The 21,547-nt window shown below is 44.2% G+C and overlaps 1 protein-coding gene across 2 annotated transcripts in view; it reads left to right on the forward strand.

Moving 5' to 3' along the window:
- NPTN (neuroplastin) overlaps positions 1-21,547 on the forward strand; it is a 59,889-nt gene that overhangs the window by 14,455 nt on the left and 23,887 nt on the right. For both annotated transcript variants that reach the window (XM_029064919.2, XM_029064920.2), the window contains exon 2: positions 20,248-20,595. In XM_029064919.2, coding sequence (XP_028920752.1) covers positions 20,248-20,595 — 348 coding nt within the window. The remainder of the gene's footprint in view (positions 1-20,247; positions 20,596-21,547) is intronic.

Consider the following 21,547-nt stretch of genomic DNA (forward strand, 5'->3'; position numbering starts at 1 on the left):
GAAATTCAGGGACCCCCCAGGTCCTTCCAGGGATTGAACTGTAGATTGGGGGTCCTTTCAACTTTCAGTAGGAGAGCACATTTAACACTGAATAGTCTCCTTTAAAGCTACTTTCCTACCAATCTGCCCACTGAGCTTGAGAGAATTGTATGTAAATCTTTAGACTGTAAGCTTGTTATAGGCAGGGAAGGTGTTTGCTAATTCTGTTGTATTGTGCTCTCCCACTTGCTTAGTAGGGTGCTCTGCACATAATAAGCGTTCAATAAATACCACTGATTGATTTGAAATGTCAAGGATTTTTGGTTTGGGGGTGGTAAGAAGCAAAGATGAAAGTAACCTAAATGAGCACTATCAATTAGATTGTTTAAAATTCATGTTACTGATATTGCAATACTCAATTCAGAACAATGGCTCTTGACCTCTGCAAATCAGAATAATGATTATTTTTGTTTATAAGTGACACTGAAGCAGGATTTAATTTTTCCTCAAATCCAAAATAGGATCAATAATTGTGCAGATAGCAGCTCTTATGCCTAGGTTTTTATAATCAATCAGTGGTATTTATTAGCTCTTACTGTGTGCAGAGCACTGTACTAAGCTCTTGGAAGAGTACAATAGAGTTGGTAGACATTTTCCCTGAGCTTACATAAAACTGAATTCAGTTTTAAATTATAGCAAAGTGCGTGGTTCAGAAGTTCCCAAAATTCCTCTGCTCATGTAAAATACTGTATATTTGGATAATTTGGGTGTGCTGTGTTAGAACATTTTGGGCATAAACCTTGATTTGTGTTGCTGTGTATTATTCTGCTTGCTTTCAGTGGATTATTTCCATCTCCTTCCTCCACTCCCTTTCTTAAATGTTTCCTCTAACTTCTGTTCATTCTTAAACCCTTCTCTTTGGAATAAACATTTCTAAACATCCTCTGAACTTGTGCATTTCATAGCATTGTCTAGTTCATTTTTCCTCATTTGTCCTCAGCACCGTCTGTATATGTTTTAGGTTTTTATAGGTTCATTCCTTGTGCTGCCTTTTCTTCTTCCCTCCCTGGCTCCCCCCTCCGTTTCTGTAATGGATTCCATCAGGGAATATCAATATGTAGTGACTTATCCCATGATGTGTAATATTTTGACTGTGCCTTTTAAGTAGAACATTATAGGGGAATCGGACCATTCTTCCGACAACATATGTTTATCTGGATAGAACATCATGTGATGTCAGAGGCAGGTTGTGTGCCCACATGTGGTGTTGATCAAGGTACACATGCTATAACAATGAGTTTTCCTTAATGGCGAGTTCTTCAAGAGTAGAACTCCATGATTTCAGAGAATTGATTTGTAGTATAAACAGTTCAGTCCAGTTGACTGTTAATTTCTGACCTGGGACATTTGATGACTGTTTCTGTATCCCTTTTCAGCTGGCTAGCAGTTTTTATGTGCTATTTGCATTTCCCTAATTTAATCTCTTCATCCCTAAAGTTCACAATAGGCATGTTTTTCAGGTTCTGTTCTGTTAGATTTGAAGGCTGGGGCAAAAGGTTTAAGTCCCTCTCAAAAATAGTCCATCAGGAGCAGAGATGTGAGGTGCAGGCATTGCTGTTCCTCAGCTTTGAGGATGGCTGTATACCTGAGGATAGTAGGGAAAAAGTACCAATTTTTATTATTTTTTTTACACTGTTTCATTTTTATGCTTCTGAAAGACTGCTATATACTGTCAACCACTTGTGGAGTAGTCTGGCCGGACAGTGAATCCTCTCCTAAGAACTGCTGCTTGGTGCTGCTTGGTGGCCAAAACATTAAAATCCAATTATAAAATCAAATCAGATTTTAGTGCAGCATCCTCAAGGGACAAATTGTGCTGTGCAGGAGAAAAAATGCCAGCAGAGTACACAAAGCAGTCCGTTTTGATTAGAGAGAAGACTTGGCTATGGAATTAATTGCTGAGAAATTACAAGTATAAAAGGATGGGCCAGTGACATTTATCTTTAGTAGGTAATAGGTATGTGTATTTCAGCAACTTCTTGAAGCCAAAATGGGAGGGTTTGTGTGGTTGTATTTTTAGTTGGGTTTGAGGGATGTACCATGTTACCCTTCTGCAAGACTATCTGCTTGTCTCAGGAAGAGTCCAAGAATTATATTGTCTGAATTTTCACCGACAGGCTCAGGTTGCACTAGATAATTGTCTGGTAAGGTGATAGGAGTGTACTTGTCTGAAATGCTCTGGACCAAACTTAAGGCAGTTTTCAAAGAATACCTTTGATTAAATTGAGAGAAAGAATTTTATGGGGGCAAGGGTGCATTTTTGGGTGGGCCTACTTATCCTCAGCTGAAATGTAGTGCTCATGTTTCACTTTCTTAGAGATTTTACTATTCTGACGCGTCTTTGGCACCATGTCCAGGTGGTTAGTGATTCCTGCTGGAATATTTATGGAACTTCTTGTCTGTAATTCAGTAACTGGAGCAACAAACACTCTCAATCCGGTCACCCAGTATACATCTGTTGTTCCTTAACACCTAAATGGACAATGCTGGTTATTAGTATTGTTGTTGTTATTGTTGTATTTAAGCACTTACTATATGTCAAGCACTGTTCTAGGTGCTCAGGTAAGTTGTCAGGTTGGACACTGTCCTTGTCCCAGATGCTGATGGTGACTTAAGTGGATTTCTGTTGATAGATGTTGACCTGTTATGATAACCTTTCTCAAACCCCTAGGAAGAACTTCTTTAGAAGAAGAGATTCACTCATGCAGTTGTATTTACTGAGCACTTACTGCATGCAGAGCACTGTACTAAGCTCTTGGGAGAGTACAGTATAACAATAAGCAGACATGTTCCTACCCACAACAAGCTTACAGTCTAGAGGTCGGTAATGGTGAAATAAGTTGTTAAAAATGAATGAAACTTAAGTACAAAGCCATTTTTTTCCCAGTGAGACCTTCCTAGAACCCCACAGAAACAATTTGATTCAATTCCACAGGAAAAGCAGGTATAGGAAAAAAAAGGAAAATTATTCCTTATTAAAGAACTTGCTTGTGCAGAGCTAATGGTCATGCTGATAGCTCCTTAAGATTTCAATGAACTTACTATTCAATTCAAGGTTACCAAAGAAGCGGAGCAGGTTTGGCTTTTCAACATAGCCTGTAAAAACAAGGTGCTCTTCAGTCTTGCTTACTGTAGATAATCAGAGTGTTGATGTAACTGAGTGCTGGTTTCACTAGGCACTAGTTACATGGACTCTGACCCTTTTAAAGTATATGATTTCCCCTTGCCTCTTTTCTGAGCCATTTCACTGATTTTTTTTCCCTCCTCCCCTCACATCCTGGGGTTATTTTACCACATTATGAGCAGCCTGAGTACTTATAGTGGGGGAAATGAGGATATAGAATGCGCTGTACTTCTCCCAAGATGTCATAAGCATTAGTAAGATGGAGCTGAGGTTAAAAACAGCTTCTAGGCGGAAAGTTGCCATCTAAATACCAAGGCTAATTATTACTTACCTGAGCCGGTGCATTGGGAAGCCTGTAACTCTTTGGCCCTTTCTGTCAAGTCTGTAGAATAGCATATAATTTGGCTAGGTTTGGTAGCTACCTGTATAATATGCCCGTAAATCTGAGATCAGGTTCTCATTCTGGGGAAGAGAATGACAGTATTTTTGGAGGAGCGGCTTTTGAGAATAGGGTTCTGAGAGCTTTGCTTACTATCTTGAATCCCTTCCCATAAGACCTAATGGGAACGGAGAACAGGTATCTTAGCCCCGTTTTTACAGATGAGGAAACTGAGGCACCATCAAGTTAACTGATCTGCTCAAGGTTACACAGCAGGCAACTGGTGGAGCAGGGAATAGAAACCAGGTCCTCTGACTCCCAGACAAAAACCATGCTCTTTTCACTAGATCACAATGCTTCTTTGATCTCTATTAACCTATAAAAGTGGTGAAATGAATGTGGTTCCCCTTCCCTCTTTGGACCCTAATCTGTGGGAGCCAGTTAGCACCATTCTTTAGAGGATTAGAGAGTGGTTAAGGCAAAATGATGGGTGAGAGAATATACAGGAAGCAAATAGGATGGGTGGCTGCCCTTCCTTCCTTACTGAAAGGAGAAGATGGCTAGAGTTGTTTTTGGAGATTGTAGTCTTTTTTTTTTTCTTTTCTTTGGCCTTCCAGAAATTGGTTGATAAAGAATGTGAATTTTGCCCAAGGTGGGGGTGGCAAATCTCAAGATGTTAGTAAGAATTACCTAGGAAATCTCTTCCATGATAATCTGAGTTTCTCACAATAAATACATGTGGGATGTTTTCTTTGTTGTTGTTCTTTTTCAGGAACCTAGTCCTAAATTGTGAGCCCCATAGATTGTGAGTCCCATATGAAGCAGGGACTATGTCTGACCTGATTATGCTATATTTACTCTAGCACTTTGTATGGTGCTTGGCACATGGTAAGTGCTTTAACAAATGCTACAGTTATTATTATCTTTTAGTTCCATCCCCCAGTTTAATAGTAATAATAATAATTATGGTTTATTTAAGCACTTACTTTGTGGTATGCACTGTACTAAGCCCTGGGATGGATACAAGCAAATACGGTTGGACACAGTCCTTAGCCCATCATGGGGCTCACAATCTCAGTCCCCATTTTACAGATGAGGTAACTGAGGCACAGAGGAAGTGAAATGACCTGCCCAAGGTCACAGCAGACATGTGGTGGAGCTGGGATTAGAACTCATGACCTTCTCACTCCCAGCCCCTTGCTCTGTCCACTACACCGGGCTGCTTCTCATCCATTGGTTACCTAAAGTTGTTGGAGTGACACAGCTCAAAGATTTGCATGTTGACCTATATTCTTATTTATAAGATAAAATTGGTGTTGGCCACTGCTGGTTCTCTCCGCCCCCGCTTCCCTGCCATATCCATTTTTAAAAGGCAAATCAATCAATTGTATTTATTGAGCACTTTCAGTGTATTCATTCATTCATTCAATAGTATTTATTGAGCGCTTACTATGTGCAGAGCACTGTACTAAGCGAGTGTACAGAGCACTGTACTAAGTGTTCGGGAGATTACAGTATGAACAGAGTTGGTAGACATATTCTCTGCCCAAGAGGAGCTAACAATCTAGAGGGGGAGATAGAAATTAAATTATTATGATGTGTGGGTGAAAGACAGCCGCAGCTGTATGCTGTGTGAATGCTGACCTCTCCTACTTATGCGCTTTTGCTTGAAACCACTTGTTGTGTAAAGAAGTTTCTTCGTAATAACATATTACATTGGTTTTATAGACAATAATGAGGAAGGTCTCATAATTCAAAGTGATGAGACTCTGGCAAGATGACACATGGGGTGAAAAATTATTCATTTCATTTCACTATGAAGATGTTTGTTAAGACTGATTTGACTTTTTTAGTCATTCCTTTCTATTTTAATAGCACCTTTCCCAAGAGGATTTTTATAGGCCTCTTAATCATAGTCCTGTCAACACCTCCATTTTGCAGGTAAGGAAAATGGTCCAAGAGAGAAAGGATCATCCAACTTTCTCATCTCATGACGGTGGTAGAGTTGAGGGTTTCCGACATTTAGGTCCTTACACTGGTATATCTAAGTCTGTACAGGGCACTGAAGGCTTGTCCTCACAGAGGAGTGGCGAGAAAGGATATCCACAGAGGTTATATAAATCCAAATGCTCACTGGAGGGGAGAGAAATGTATCAGTCAGTGGTATTTATTGAGCATTTACTGTGTGCAGAGCAATGCACTAAGCACTTGGGAGATTCAATTCCAACAGAGTTGGTAGGTAGGAATTCCGCCAAGTTTAGAAACTAAAGGGACGACAGATGTGAAAATAAATTACAGATGGATAAGTGCTTTTGGCGGTGGGGTAAAAATCACTGCTTAAGGGGTACAGATCCAAATGCATAGATGATGCAGAAGATAAGGGATCCCTAATTTTTCACAAACCAAAAGAAACTGGGAACCCTGCCTCAGAACAAGGCTTCGTCTGCCTGCTTCTTCGAAAGTTATTTGGGCTCTCTATGAAGCCTGGTGGTTTTTCATCTAATTTTCACCCTAGTGGCTTTGGATTCGACATTTGTTAGAATCTCTTTGCCAAGATCCCCAGGTGCTTTCTTTATATTGATCTACTTTTAAAGTTAAAATGAGTGTCTGATAGAACTTGTTGCTCACCAAGATAAATTTCTCCCCCGGGAAGGCTAAGTGCTAAATTAAAGAGGATGGCCTTTAGTAGTGTTCTTCCTCCGCAATAAGTCCACACCCTCGAACTCTCTATCAAACAGGAAATGCGCTCTCGCCCTGAATTGTCCATAGTGCAGAATCTAAAACTGCTGGGAGCTGCATACCCTTTATTTCTTTAGCAATCTCTAATAGATTGCTTGTGTTCTGAGGCGTGAGAATTACTGAAATCCTTTCCTGTGGGATCTTGTAAAGACTAATAAAGTGTTTACCCAGCTCCTTTAAACTGTGGTTCATATTTGGGGTGGAGCAAAAAATAGAGTGTGTGTATGTGAGAATGAAGAAATTGCCAGTGTTTGGTGTGGTGGCTAGAAGGCTAAAGCACAAGTGGCACAAGCTACTTCTCTGGAGAATCATTTGGATTAACATGGAGCATTGTCCTGGCTGAGCAGCAGACAGGCAGCTCAGTTCCTAGACCTCAGGCCCCTCTTCTTCGCTCACACATTCACTGAAATGAAATCCAAGGCCAAATCAGAGTTGCTAGGGGGCAGGTCCTAGATATAAGTGGGGGAATTTCTAATGATAATAATTTTGGTATTTAAGTGCCAAGCACTGGTGTAAGCAGGAGATTCTCAGTCCAATGTTGGGCTCACTGTCTAAGTAGGGTGAAGAACAGGTATTGAATTCACATTTTGCAGGTGAGGGAACTCAAGCACAGAGAAGTTAAGTGACTTGCATGAGGTCACACAGCAGACAGGTGGTGGAGCCGGGATTAGAGCCCACATCCTGACTCCCAGGCCCCTGTTCTTTTCTCTGGGCCATGCTGCTTACTATTACATTACTCTGTTCCAGTCAACTTGCGTTTGAGTTCAGAATGTCCCCAATCTTGCAGTTTAAAAAGATGTTGTAATGGCGTTAAAGGCTTGAAGCTATCTCTTTCAGGCAAAGTTTGATTTTCTAGCTGAGCTAATCAAGAACTCTCATTGATAAAACAAGTTGCCCAGCACAGATCAGATCATCCTTCAGATCTCAACCTTTAACTTCTTGAAATAATTGTAAAAATAGCCTTTTTCTCTTTTCTGTTAAATAAGTGAATGAGGGGTGGTATCCACTTCAAACAACTGCCATAACATTAGGTCATAACTCAGCTGATTTGGGGAGAGTCAGATGAATGATAGTCCCAGACTGTGAGCCCCATGTGGGATGGCAACTTTGACTTGATTATTGTGTATCTTCCCCAGTGCTTAGTACTCTGCTCAACGAATACAGCTAATATTAAAATTATTATAGGTTCATGGAGAGTTTCAGCAATCATGCCATCTAAATTTAATTCTAGGATCTCCAACATTTCCTGATGGTTAAAGAATGCAACTCATTGCTCAGACTGCAGCTTTGCTTGTAGGGTGGCAGGTTAACAAACTAATATTAATAATTGCAAAGCAGCATGGCCTAGTGGTAGAGAGCAGGCCTGGAAGTCAGAAGGACCTGGCTTCTCATTCATTTGTACATTAATTCAATAGTATTTATAGAGTGCTTACTATGTGCAGAGCACTATACTAAGCACTTAGAAAGTACAATTCAGAAATAAACAGAGGCAATCCCTGCCCACAACGGGCTTACAGTCCAGAAGAGGGGAGACAGATATCAAAACAAGTAAACAGGCATCAGTAGCATCAGTATAAATAGAATTATAGATATATGCACATCAAAACAAGTAAACGGGCATTAATATAAATAAATAGAATTATAGATATGTACATATATACACAAGTGCTTTGGGGCGGGGAAGAGGGTAGAGCAAAGGGAACGAGTCAGGGAGATGGGGAGGCGGAGCTGGGGAAAAGGGGGGCTTAGTCTGGGAGTTTTAGTCTTAGCCCGGGTTCTCATCCCAGCTTCCCCACTGTCTGCTGTCTGCCCCACCTATCTGCCCACGTGACCATGGGCAAGTCACTTAACTTCTCTGTGCCTCAGTTACCTCATCGATAAAATGGGGATTAAAACTGAGCCCCATGTGGGACAGGGACTGTGTCCAACCTGATTAACTATCTCTACCCCAATGCCAGGCACATAGTAAGCTCTTAACAAATACCAGGAAAACTTGGTGGTCTATATTAAGTACTTTATGCGCAGTATTGCATTAAGGTGCTGGGATAGAGACAAGATAAGTTAGACACAGTTCCTGTCCCACTCAGGACTTAGAATGTAAGGAGTGTTTACCGATGAGGAACCCGAGGCACAGAGATGTTAATTGACTCGTTCAAGGTCATGTAGCAGGCAAGTGGAGGAGCTGGGATTAGAACCCAGGTTCCCTGACTCCTAGGACCCATGATTTTTCCACTAGGTCTCACTGCTTCTTAACCCTCCAAATTATTTTTTTTGACTGTTTAAAATGGACATGGGTCTAAATGTGTTGGGCATAAGCATTGTTCTGATTCTCACTGGATAAAAATGTACTGAATTCTTTTTGAAAATGGGATTGTATTCATGTCATGTATTTTTGAAAAGGAAAGAGTACAAAACAGCTAACCGAAGATGAGGTAATGGGCTGAGCTCAGCTGAACCCAGGGTAACTGTTATTTATGTTAGGTTATGTTAAGTGGTGGGGAGGTTTCTCCTGCTCTGCCCTCTAGGGCTCCAGGCCCCGTTTTAGTTCTGTCTGTTATAGACCTCTGTGTCTAGCTGACTGCCGTTTTGAAAGACGACATTCTATTGGTGTGTTGATGAGATCTTACCCTCAAGTACCAGCATAGCCACAAAGATCAGTGTGAGCCCATCACACCCTCCCACGTAGTTTCCAAGCAAGCATAGGTTCTTGCTGTTCCACAGGCCCTCTGGGGAGGCCCTATCATGCTTGATGGTGACTTATGTTCCTCACAGGATAGCAGAGTATCTGAGTGAAGGTTCTGAATTGGATGCTTTTAACAAAGGTGTTTGACGTGGTGGGCTGTTATAATATTGTATATGTAAAACCATCAGTGGTATTTATTAAGCACTTAACTGGCTGCAGAGCACTGTACTATATGCTTAGGAGAGTTCAATAGAGTTGGTGGACAAAACCCTTGTCTTCAAGAAGTTTACAGTCTAGTGGGGGAGACCCACATTAAAGTAAATTACAGAGAAGGAAAGCAAGAGTATAAGGTTATGTACATAAGTGCTGTGTGGGTGCAGTGAGCATCAAAGTGCTTAAGGGGTACAGACCCAAATGCATACATGACATAAGAGGAAAATTAATGCTTCATTTTGCACAAACCGCTCAGTGGAGTGTAGCCTGGATGGCCTCTGGAAGAATCTTGGGATTGAAGCTATTGCTTATTTCTTTTTCCCGAGGAAGATCTGGTTCCTATTTGCAAGGGGAGATGATTTATCCAGTGGGTGTCCTCCATCCTTAAGGTTGGGTAATTAGCCTAGGCTTGGGGAAGGCACCGGCCTAGAGGAGGCAAGAGTAGTCTCCCAAGAGACTTGCTTAGCTTCCCCATGTAATGCTCTGCTTCACTGTATTACTCTGAGACATCTTATTTTTTAAACCTGAACAAATTGAAAAGATTTGATGTCAAGGTCAGAATTGGAGCAAATCTATCAGTTATAATTAGTCTGGCTTTCCTGCTTTTTCAGCACTAACTTAAAGTATGTCTTTTTGCCTGGGGTTATAAAATGCCTTCTTTCCCAAAAACTCTGAAAAGTAATAGACATTCCCCTAAAAAGAAAGTTAGGGCACAGTGGCTGGGAATTTTAATGTTGGTTAGAGTTCAGCTTGACAGAACCCATGTAAAGGGCTCTGTTTTTTAATTCCCATTTCATCTGCCTGCTAGTGTAGCAGAGGCAACTTGAAGTGCCTGGTTGTGGCACCCTTCTCTATATCTTTATAGAGAGGATTTTTGTGGCTACTGCTAGTTTGGAACAGAGTTGTAGAAGTAATGGTAATGCATTTTCTGCATGCAGAGCACTATACTAAGTGGAAAATGAATATCTTCACCAGTGCTTGAGACCATAGTAAGCGCTTAAAAAATGCCACAGTTATTATTTTTCTAAGTGCAGGAATAGAATACATGGGGGTAAGAATTAGACCCAGCCCTTGGTCTCTGGGACTGGGGTTGAGGGGGAAGGGAAGGTGATCACATAAGGAGTTATGAAAGGACAGATTTACAAGCCTATGCCCTGCCTTGGAATTTAGTTTCACTGGCAATTGATTTTGCACAATTACTTTAAACCAGGCTTTAGTTTTGCCATCCTTAGTTTGGTTCCAGAAGCTGAAAAGAACCTTTCAGATCCATTTCTTCTGAGTAAGGCAGCCCCATACCTCACCTACAGGGGCAGCCATTGTTGGAGAAGAGAAGCAGTGTAGGCCAGTGGATAGAGCACGGGCCTGGGAGTCAGAGGATCTAGGTTCTAATTCTGACACTGCTGCATGTTTGCTCATCTGTAAAATGGAGTTAGGACTGTGAGCCCCATGTGGGACATGGACTTTGTCCAGCCTGATTACTAAGTGCTGGGGTAGATACGAGCTAGAATGCCTGGCACATGGAAAGCACTTAAATACCATTACAATATTTTGGGGGTGATATCATTTCAGGTGAAACAGTGAGCACTAGGTCTGAAGCTCAGGAGCAGGCTGGAATTTTCTTTTTCCAAGTGATGCAGCCGGTATGGCTGGTACCAAATATTAGATCTTTGAGAGGTCCTTGGGGAGCATTATTTTTCTCTTGATATCTACCTTAGAGGAGAGACCTTGGAAAAGGCCCAGAGTAACCCTGGTGTAATAGAGGAACTCTACGCTGGACCCCAATCTTTAGGGTCCCTGAAGGGCTGGTGCTTTTATGAGTGGGCCACATGCACTTTCTCACCCTGAGCGACTCTACACAAGTTTCTTCTGCTGTTGTAACTGGCCCTTCTGCATGGAGTCCACTCTTCATCCCCAACACCATGGCCCACTCAAGTCCAGCCTGGAGGTGTCCTCAAAAATACCTTTTAGGGGCTACTGGGACTCTTAATACTGCCAACAGTAGATTCTGGGTATGCATGAGACCCTCAGTTTAAAGATTAAAAATAATCCTCAGGGCTCTTGCCCCTATGTTTTAGCTTCATACAGGGAAGCTAAACCAGTGTTCAGCCTCTAGAGCCTTTCTCAAGTTTTGTCCGAGCGGAGAGTTGTGAAAATATAGCCCTAGAGCTCCTCATGATTGTGGAAACAGTAAAACTTGACTGTTCTTAATATCTTCTGCTTTGGTGGCGGAGAGTAAAAGGTCAGGGACAGGTTATAGTTCTACTTCAGAGCAGGAAGTCTCAATATTTCAAACATGAATACCCAGATTCCTTGGAAACACAAGGTCAAACTCAGTAGGCCTATTCTTTTGAGATTTTATGGCTCTTCTTCGAGTCATCTGTGACTCTCAGATTATTATGGTGGCAGGGAGGGGGTGTCACACAAAAAACCTTTCCCCTCTGGTAACAGCAGCTATTTATATGAAGCAGCTGGGTGGTGCAATGACATGGGTCCACAAATTCCAGAATTGGCTCTCTGTTCACCAGTTGCTCAAAGGTTTCCATTTTTAAAAGATGGTATTTGAGCACATACTATATGGCAGGCACTGTACTTAGAGCTGGAGTAGATTCAAGATAATCAGGTTGGATAGTTCTTAATCCCCTTTTTAAAACGAGGTAGCTGAGGCACAGAGAAATTAAGCGACTTGCCCAAGGTCACACAGGAGACAAGTAGCGGAGCTGGGCTTAGAACCCAAAGTCCTCTGATTTCCAGGCCTATGCTCTTTACATTAGGTCACTCTCCATCTCTTCTGCTCAGAAAGGTTGCAAACCCCTGCCTTAAGTCACTGGCTGGAATTTCTGCTTTTGAATAGAAAGGCATAGAGGCAAAAGGGTGCAAGACTCATCCCCTGACTAACAGCAGAGAGGGCGGAGTGGGGCTTGCTCCGGGGGAGATAGCCAGTGGAACAATGAAACCAGTCTCTAAAGGCCTGGCGTAGTTGGCAGCAATCGAGGCTATGACCGCCTGTGCCTTGTCTGCCCTGGGGGTAAATGAGCATTTCAGAAGGAGCTGGTCCTCCCTACTCATAAATTCCATGATATATTTAATGAGGTTGCCCCTGCTACTCCTGAATGCATATGAGAAAGCATTTTTCTTAGCAGTTGAATTCACTTTATTTTACCCTTTCCTTCTGGTTCTCACTGTTATATATACACACGCACACACAGACACACACAGATGCAGCCCCCCCCATTGTCCTCTTTCTCCTCCCCCTCTTATCCTCCTCCTTCTCCTTATCTTTTTCTTTCTCCTCCAAAGGAAGAGTTCCATTCCTCTGACTGTTCTCTCTAGCTGTCTTCCTCTCTCCCCTTCCCCCACTCTGTTATGCAACTCCACATTCTGTTTTTCCCAACTTCGCTGCCTCCAATTTCTGCATTCACCAATGCCCCCCCACCCCCAGCCCGTTAGAAGCTGAGCCACAGCGCACTCAGTTAATCTCTGCTAAAGCTGGGGTGAAAACGTTGCAGTGGGTTTAGGTGACTAAAATTTTGGGAGCCCAAAGTGGGCCAGGGGAGGGGACAGGGTTAGAGACTGCGACTAAAACAGCAGGAAAGACAGAAAGGTGGAGCCCGAGAGGAACTGAAGCTGAGAAGAGAAATTCAAAGAAAGAGATAAAGAGGAAGAAGGTGGGAGATGTGGGGAAAGATGGGAATGGGGCAGGGGCAAGTGGGAGAGGATGATGATGATAATTGTGGTATTTGAGTACTTACTGTGTGCCAAGGACTGCACCAAGGGCTGGGGTAGATGCAAGATACTCAAGTTGGGCCAGGACATTGGGGTTCTGGGCCCGGTGCAGGAGTGACCAGGCTGCATCCAGAAGGCCTTTTTCCTTCCCTTCCTTGCTGCCCCTTTTGAGCAGAGGGGTGAGTAGGATTCCCAGAGCAGCAGCAGGTCGGCCCTCAGGCAGCCATGTTCTACCTGCCTGAGAACCCGATCCAGCGGGTTCTGGGCACAGACAGTCCAACCTCCCCTTTCCCCCTATTCTCTCCTGCAGTCTTCTCTATCCTCTTTCTGCAGCCCACAGAGGGAACTGCCTCTTCTCTCGTCTCTTTCCCTCTGCACCTCTTCCCATTATTTGAGATGTGCAAGCAGCAGCTGACCATCTTTCTCCTCCTCCAAGATTTTTGGTATACAAACATATCCCATCACACCTAAAGCAGAAGGAGAGATAGTCCGCAAAATGTCTCGAATTCCGTGGATATATGGTCACATTGTGGTGAGTAGAAGGCATGAATAAGGTACAGGGAAGAAAAGACCTGCTGTTTTTCTGTAGATCTTTTGGAGATGTATATGGCCTAGTAGATAGAGCATGGACCTGGGGATCAGGAGGACCTGTGTTCTAATTCCATGTTGCCTCTTGTCTGCTATGTGACCTTGGGCAAATCATTTCACTTTCCCATGTCTCAGTTACCTCATCTGTAAAAATTAGGGATTAAGACTGTGAGCCCCATGTGGAACGTGGACTGTGTCCAACCTGATTAGCTTGTATATACTCCAGGGCCTAGTACTGTGTCTGGTACATAGAGAGCACTTTACAAATAGCATTAGAAAAAAAGTAGAAGTTTTCCACATTGCATCCCGTCCATATTTCTTAGAGCTTTTTTTAAATTTTTTTCTTCTTGAACCCAAGGTCAGATAGTATGGTCCAGAGATAGGGCATCCCCCACCAGCATCATTCCCTCAGATGGTTTTTCATTTCCCTTCCAAGAGCATGTGTTGGTCTTGAAGCTTCAGTAATAAGAAGGCGCAGGGTGATTCAGACTTGAAGCTGCCTCCTGCCACCGAGAGATGGTTATCATCTCCTGGATTTGAGCTAATTTTGGACTAGTAATGAGGTGAATTGTTGCTAATATCGTTTCCTATGTTAGTTGTGATCTCTCTGCCGCAAAGAGGCTTCTTTTTTTCCCCCTTTTTACTGTTAGATCAAGAAGGTGAAAGAGATTAGGTGCTTAATTTTTCAAGAGTGTTCAGCTATCAAGGAATCCTCGATTTATTTTGTAACTTGGCCTCTGGCCAGGTTGTGGAATAAAAATAACCCTCAGTATCATACCCACACACAGTTCCTCTGTGTTCCCAGCAGGCTATGGTAGAGGTGGTCTTATTTGTTTTCAGGATTTGCTCCAGAGAGGTCTCTTTTCATTTCTAACAACTTGTCCCCTTTCTTTTCTGGACTGGCAGAGGGCAGCTGAGCATAAAGATGTTTCATGTGTGTGTGTTTTTGTGTGTGTGCTTTGATTTTTTTTTTAATAGTATTTGTTAAATGCTTACTTTGTGCCAGGCACTGTACTAAGCCTGGGGTAAGTATAAGATAATCAGGTTGGACATAGCCCATGCCCCACTTGGGGCTCACAGTCTTAAATCCCCATTCTGCAGAGGCACAGAAGTGAAATGACTTTGACCAAGGTCACACAGCAGGCAAGAGGCTGAGCTGGGATTAGAACCCAGGTCCTTCTGACTCCCAGGCTTGTGTTCTATCCACTAGTGCCCGCTGCTTCTCATTTGCCCCAAGTGTTCTCAACTAGGTACAAACGTGTCTAGGGAGTGGGGGGGTGGGTGTGTGTAAGAGAGAGAGAGACACACAGACACTAGGAAAGATATCCTGAAAACAGCTTGGCTCACCAAACCTGGCACACCAGAGGACTGCACTTGGTGGCCTTTTATCCTGTGGTGCAGCAACAAAAGCAAGTGAATGAATAGCAAATAGGAGAGGGATTACTCTGCGTGAGCAGTGACATCGCAAAGATCAGTGTGCCAAGAGGCAGGCTCAGAAACACACTTGTATCCCTAACGTAGTAGGATGTGGGGCCACCAAAAAACCGCTAAAAAAACACAATCACATATATTTATTGAGCACTGTACTAAGCTCTTGGAAAGTACAACAAAGTTGGTAGCCATGTTCCCTGTCCACAGGGAGCTTACAGTTTAGATGGGGAGGCAGACATTATAATAAATTATGGATATGTTTGTAAGTGCTATGGGGCTGATAGTGGGTTGAATATCAAGTACTTAAAGGGCACAAATCCAAGTCTAACGGTTGCACAGAAGGGAGAGGTGGAGGAAGACCTGTTGGAAGAGGTGTGAGTCTTAATAAGGATTTGAAGTTGGGGGGAGCGATTGTCAGTCAAATATGAAGGAGGAGAGAGTTCCAGGCCAGAGGCAAGACGTGGGCAAGGGGTTGGTGGCGAGAATGATGAGATCAAGGTGCAGTCAGTAGGTGGGCATTAGGGAAGCCAAATGAGCATGCTGGGTTGTAGTAGGAAGTCAGTAATGTAAGATAGGAGGGGCAAGGTAGTTGAGTGCTTTAAAACCAGTGGTATGAAGTTTTTGATGCGGAGATGGATAGGCAACCACTGGATGTTCTTGAGTGGGGAAACATGGACTGAACTTACTCTTTTGTTTGTTTATGTTTGATTTTTGTTTGTTTTGAATGATCCAGGCACCAAAGTGAAGTATGGACTGAAGTGGGGAGAGACAGAGGCAGGAATGTCAGCAAGGAGGCTGATGCAGTAGTGAAGGTAGGATAGGATAAGTGCTTGGATCAGAATAGTAGCAGTTTGGATGGAACGGAAAGAGCAGATTTTAACAAAGTTGTGAAAGTGGAACTGACAGGATTTGGTGACAGTTTGAATGAGAGATGAGTTGAAGATAATGCCAAGGTTGTGGGCTCGTAAGACAGGGAGGATGGTGATACTGTCTAAAGTGATGGAAAAGTCAGGAGGAGGACAGGGTTTGGACTGGAAGATGAGGAGTTCTATTTTGGACATGTGAAGTTTGAGGTATCTGCAGGACATCCAAGTAGAGATGTCCTGAAGGCAGGAGGAAATACAAGTCTGAAGAAAATGAAAGATCAAGGATGGAACTGAAGATTTGGGATTCATCCGCATAAAGACCCATGTGTTTTTTCACATGACTTCAAAGAAAGTAATTGGAGCAACTCCCCTAGATGAGGACAGCATAAACCAGCAGTACTTCATCGAAAGCCTGCTTCACCCCATGTTCCCAGTAAAAGATCATTTTCCCCCCATAGTAAATCTCCCACACCTACTACAAATACATGTGTACTTGTTCTCCCTCATGCCCCTTAAATAGTGAACTCCTGTGGAACAGTGACTCTCTGTGACCTGCTTATATTTTATCTCCCCAGGGCTTAGTACAGTGCTTGGCATTTAGTAAACACTTAATAAATATCACAGTAACCTCGCTGTGGGTAGGGAATGTGTTTACTAACCCCACTGTATTTTGCTCTCTCAAGTGAAAGTCAGGGAAACAGCATGGCTCAGTGGAAAGAGCCCGGGCTTGGGAGTCAGAGGTCATGGGTTTGAATCCCAGCTCTGCCACTTGTCAGCTGTGTGACTGTGGGCAAGTCACTTCACTTCTCTGAGCCTCAGTTACCTCATCTGTAAAATGGGAATGAAGACTGTGAGCTCCATATGGGACAACCTGATCATCTTGTATCCCCCAGTGCTCTGCACATAGTAAGCGCTTAACAAATACCAACATTATTATTATTATTTTTATTATTAAGTGCTTATTGCAGTGCTTTGCACATATGAAGCACTCAGTACATACCATTGATTGATTGAGCCTCTATAACATCCCACAGCTTTCACCAGTCCTCAGTATTCTTTCAACCAGGTAGACAATGTAAAAGAGCCCAGCTCCCCTACTTAGGCTCAAGTCACAATCTCTAGCTTTAAACAGGCAATTTAGAGAACAGGATGAATGGAGGGGTAGCCGAGTTCACAGTTAAGCTAAGGCTCTGGCAAGTGCTCCAACCCGTCACTGTGGCCCTGCCTTCCTGGGATCTGGTATCCGAAGCTCTCTTCCTGGTCTCTGAAATTCCCTTTTGTTCAGCTCTAATTCGTTGTGGAGGTATCTCATCTCTTTTCTCAAAGTCTTGTAAAGCTGCAGATTCAAAAATGCAAGCAGTCAGATTATTATTGTTTGTACAAATAATGGGAATCCTTAGAAAACTGAGGAAACATTGACTCTGAGGAAAGAGAAAGTTTTCAACTAGCCCTGCAAGCAAGTACAGTTAATTACCGGACTACAGCGTGTTTTACGTGGTTCTTTTTCTCTTGAGGTGTGTTTGTATCACCTAGAAGCCTTAATAATCATGCCGTTCAGGTGAAGTAGCTGAGGCATAGAGATGTTGAGTGACTTGCCCAGAGTCAGGCTTCTGGATAACAACAGAACTGCAGCTAGAACTCATACCCACAGGGAGTGCGATATGTCAGTTATAGGGCCTGAGCTGGGCTGCCTCTCTGCGGCCCATGTCTCGGGGTACCAGAAATTGTGGCTGATTGGGATGGTTCGTTCTGGACATGTGGGTTGGTTCCGGACAAGTGTGGTCATTTATTCGGGTTGAAATATGTTTCAAGGGAACCCGACCTTTAACAACTCACCGAGAGGCTGTATAAGTGTTGGGTACAGAGTTCAAGAGAAATGAATGTAACCGTGTTCACAGAGGTGTACACTGGGGCTTTCTGGAAAGGAGGAGGAGAAAGATAGCAGATATATGCCTAGCAAAGATGGGTTTTACTGGGAGACTTTCCAGGATTTTACATTTAATTGCCTGGAGTAAAGCTGAGAGACTACAGTGAGGTTGGTAAAGCTGTCTAGACGTTTTATGAACTGGTACCAAAGTCCAGCCCATTCTATCTGCAGGACGTCATACAGGAACAATCTCGAATCAAATCTAGGAACTTTACTACTCATCTGACCTAAACAGGTCATAGGAAGTAGCAGGCTATTTGCAAAGCTGGTTTTAAATGTTCCTTGAAGACAGGAACATTTAATCCGATGCCAGATTCTTGTTGCTCCTTACTACCTCCTTCGCCATATGTAAATTAGCCACCTCTGGGGTGGAGAATGGTATCTGGGTGGCCATTAGGGACTCTTCTGGGCAGCGCTTCCTGAGAGACGTCTCAGAATGCACCTGCCACCATTTTGGTTCAGACTTTTGGGGGATTTATGTATGGACGGCAGACGTGTTTGCTAATACACACCCAAGAGCAGAGGTGGGCAGTGGTTTTTGGCCCCAAGTTGGGTACCCCTTTTTGGAGAGCTGTCCCCGGGTTGTCTGGGGAGATGGGGTGGGGGATCCAGAATAGGAGGGTACAGTCAATCTGACCCCCGTTCTCTCCTTACTCCTGGCTCCTCAACCCCCAACGTGCCACTGGTCCTGGCACCAAGGGGCGCTGGGAAGAAACACCATCAGTAGAAGTGGCTCCCTCGGACTTGGGCTAGCTCTAACCCCCCCTTGAAGTAGGGCCTCGAGATCATTGGGCTCATAAACAGACCACTTTCCCCTTCTCTCCCAGCTTCACCTCGGAAGTTTAGCTTCTCCTTGGAGGATAGGTTGGGTGCTGGCCCTAGCTGAAGTATATAGGTTAACAAAGAAAAACAGGCAAATTCTGTCATATAAGCAACCCAAGGGGTTTCCCCAGCTAACCTGGATTCTGTTCCCAACCGACTCTGTGGCTTCTGAGCTACGGAGAGAATGCTCTGTTTAACCTGCACTGCCACCGTGGAACCCCCCCCGCCTCCATTTCATATTGGCAGGCCTCAGCCCTACTCACAGCATGTGTGCTGCAGAGGTGCTTTGTTATCTGCTGGGGTCTATGGGGAAAACAGTAAACTAAAAGGAGTGTCTTCTGCCAGCTCTCCTGGTGATGATTGATATACTATGACTCTTACCAAGTTGGCAGCCCTGTAAAACCCAAAGGCAGAGGCGGGACTGGCTTTTTCTGAGACCTGGCTCTTAAAGAAGCTTTGAAAATATTCCTGTGCTTTCCTTCTCCACCCACCCACCTCTCCACTTCCTTTCTCCACTCTTTGCCTCTTTCCCCTTCCCCCTCCTCTCACCCCCTCCATTCATGTAAGACCAAGAATGGCAGTCACCCTGCCTCATTAAGGACCTACCTGCTTCAGGTTCTTGGAGAATTGGCCTTGGGTGCAAGTTCTTCCTTAATACTCTCTGTGTGTTTCTCACACTTGTTGGGGCTGGTTGGATCAACTTAATGTGGTTCTTCCAAAGAAATACTGTCTGGTGCCTTGGGTCATTCCAGAGTTGTCCTTGGGCAAGGTTAGTTTTGACTTCTAGACTGTCTGGCTGAAATCCCTTTGAATTGAGACAAGGCTTTGGGCTGTCCTGTGGTATTTGCTCATCTCTCCCATGCCCTCGCCCCTCTTTTTAAATTTTTTTTAACACTGTTGCCCTGGTTGTGGACTTTTTGTGAGGGAGGGCGCAGAAAGGGATACCAGACTCCACGATTTTGAAGGGATCACGCAGGTTTGCAAGGCAGCCAGCCCGCCAGCCAGCCGACCAACCGACCTCTGAAAGGTGGTTGGTCCTCACCCTGGAGGAAAGCAGATCACTGTGCTTCCAAGTCATCTGCGCCACGCATTCAGACGATATGGAAGCCAGGAGGTGCCCAAGCTGAATTCAGGGTTGGGTTGGTCATCTACTTCTTTGTCAGCAGATGTCTCAGTTTGTTTTCTGCTTCCATGAGAATGTAGAAGGGTGGCCACTTAGACTGACATTTTCCTGTGGACTCAAAAAGACATTTTAAGGATGGCAGTGAGCCAGACTTGCCATTTATTCTCTGCACTGTTTCCTTTTGCTCTTTGATCCTTTTCCTAGTTTTCGAAAGGTAATGATTTATGCTGCCATGACCCCTCCTGGCTTCACCACCTTCACCTTCCTGCCTGGACTTCCCTAACCCTCCCCATCGGGCCCATATCACAAATGCTTCTTAATGGCCTTGTCTCTCTGTGGCTGTGCTTAGCAGGTGCTTGGTTCTAGCCCAGCTCACGATCAGCCTGCCTTTCTTTCAAAAGCTGCCCAGGGTGGTTGTTCTTCTGAAAGCTAGTGCGAATTGCTGTTACGAGTCTCTTTATATTAAAACAAAATTCCTTTTCTGTTCCTTGCAACTCATTTGCTTTTTTTCTTTTCTTTTTAATTAACACCTGTTGATTTTTTTTTTCCTGACTGGTCTGTCCCTGCATTCCTGCTGCCCCTCCCTCTAGCTGGGTTTGTCAAGTCGCCCATGTCAGAAACTAAACTCACGGGGGACGCATTTGAGCTGTACTGTGACGTGGTTGGGAGCCCCACTCCAGAGATCCAGTGGTGGTACGCCGAAGTCAACCGGGCAGAGTCTTTCAAACAGCTGTGGGATGGTGCTCGGAAGCGCCGTGTCACCATTAACACCGCCTACGGGGCAAACGGCGTGAGTGTGCTGAGAGTTACCCGCCTCAACTTGGAGGACTCTGGGACTTACGAGTGCAGGGCCAGCAACGACCCCAGGAGGAATGACTTGAGGCAAAATCCCTCCATAACATGGATTCGAGCCCAGGCTACCATAAGCGTCCTTCAGAGTGAGTTCAGCATCCTACAGTAGTGGTACTGTAGTCCTTAGAGGTGGCCCATTGACCCTTCTCCTATCCGACCCCCCCACCCCCCTTCCACCTATGATCCCATCCCTCCCCCAGTATGATCACCCAACCCCACCCCTGTGTCTGTTTTTTTCAAACTCTAGCATCCTCCAGTTGTAGTGCATAAAAGCATCTGTGGCCCTTTTTTCTTCCCTCTCCTCTGCCTTCCTTTTACCCCTCATCCCACCTTTTCTGTCTCTTTCTCTCCTCCTTAGGAACAAAGGACTTGGAGAAAAATCTGTGAAAATGTTTTTAAAGATGCGGGGGAAAGGAAAGGGAAGACCTGCCCCCCCCCCCAAAACCCCCAAAACATTGTGATGAAATTTTCTTTCCCCTTCTCTTCCTTCCCCCTCCTTAATTCATAGTAGGTCTCCTTGCCATTCTTTGGTTGACTTCTTTGCCAGTGCCTTTCTTTCTGTTTTCATTTTTCCCTCCAATCTAACCATTTTTGATTTCTTCTGTTCATCTGTTTTGGCGCTCTGACTGCCTTCACATTATGGTTTTAAGTCTGTTGGTTCCGGCACTCCCTCCCTCTCCCTGTGACCTGGTGTCATCTTGTGCTTTGGTAGGTTGGTGGTCTGCTGTCTGTGAGGTGTGGTGGTGTGACTTTTGACATGTGATTTGAGTTGTTCCAAGTGATCCACAAGCTTGGATTTTTCCATAATCCTAGCGTCTTTTTCTTTTTTCGGGTAGGGGCCGCCCTGATCGGCGTCTCTGGTAATGGTGCAGCACTTCTCTCCCGACCTTCCCCCCAGGGCTGTGGACGGTGGGGAACAAGGCCCGGCTTCCATCAGGCAGGGAGAAGGGGCAGGTTCTTCCTCTGCTACTCGTGAGGTTGATTTTGGACAGAATGAGCAGCAACTACGGCTTCCTCTGTGACTTCCACCAGGCTTAA

This window comes from Ornithorhynchus anatinus, chromosome 5, assembly GCF_004115215.2.
Source record: "Ornithorhynchus anatinus isolate Pmale09 chromosome 5, mOrnAna1.pri.v4, whole genome shotgun sequence".
NCBI lineage: Eukaryota > Metazoa > Chordata > Mammalia > Monotremata > Ornithorhynchidae > Ornithorhynchus > Ornithorhynchus anatinus.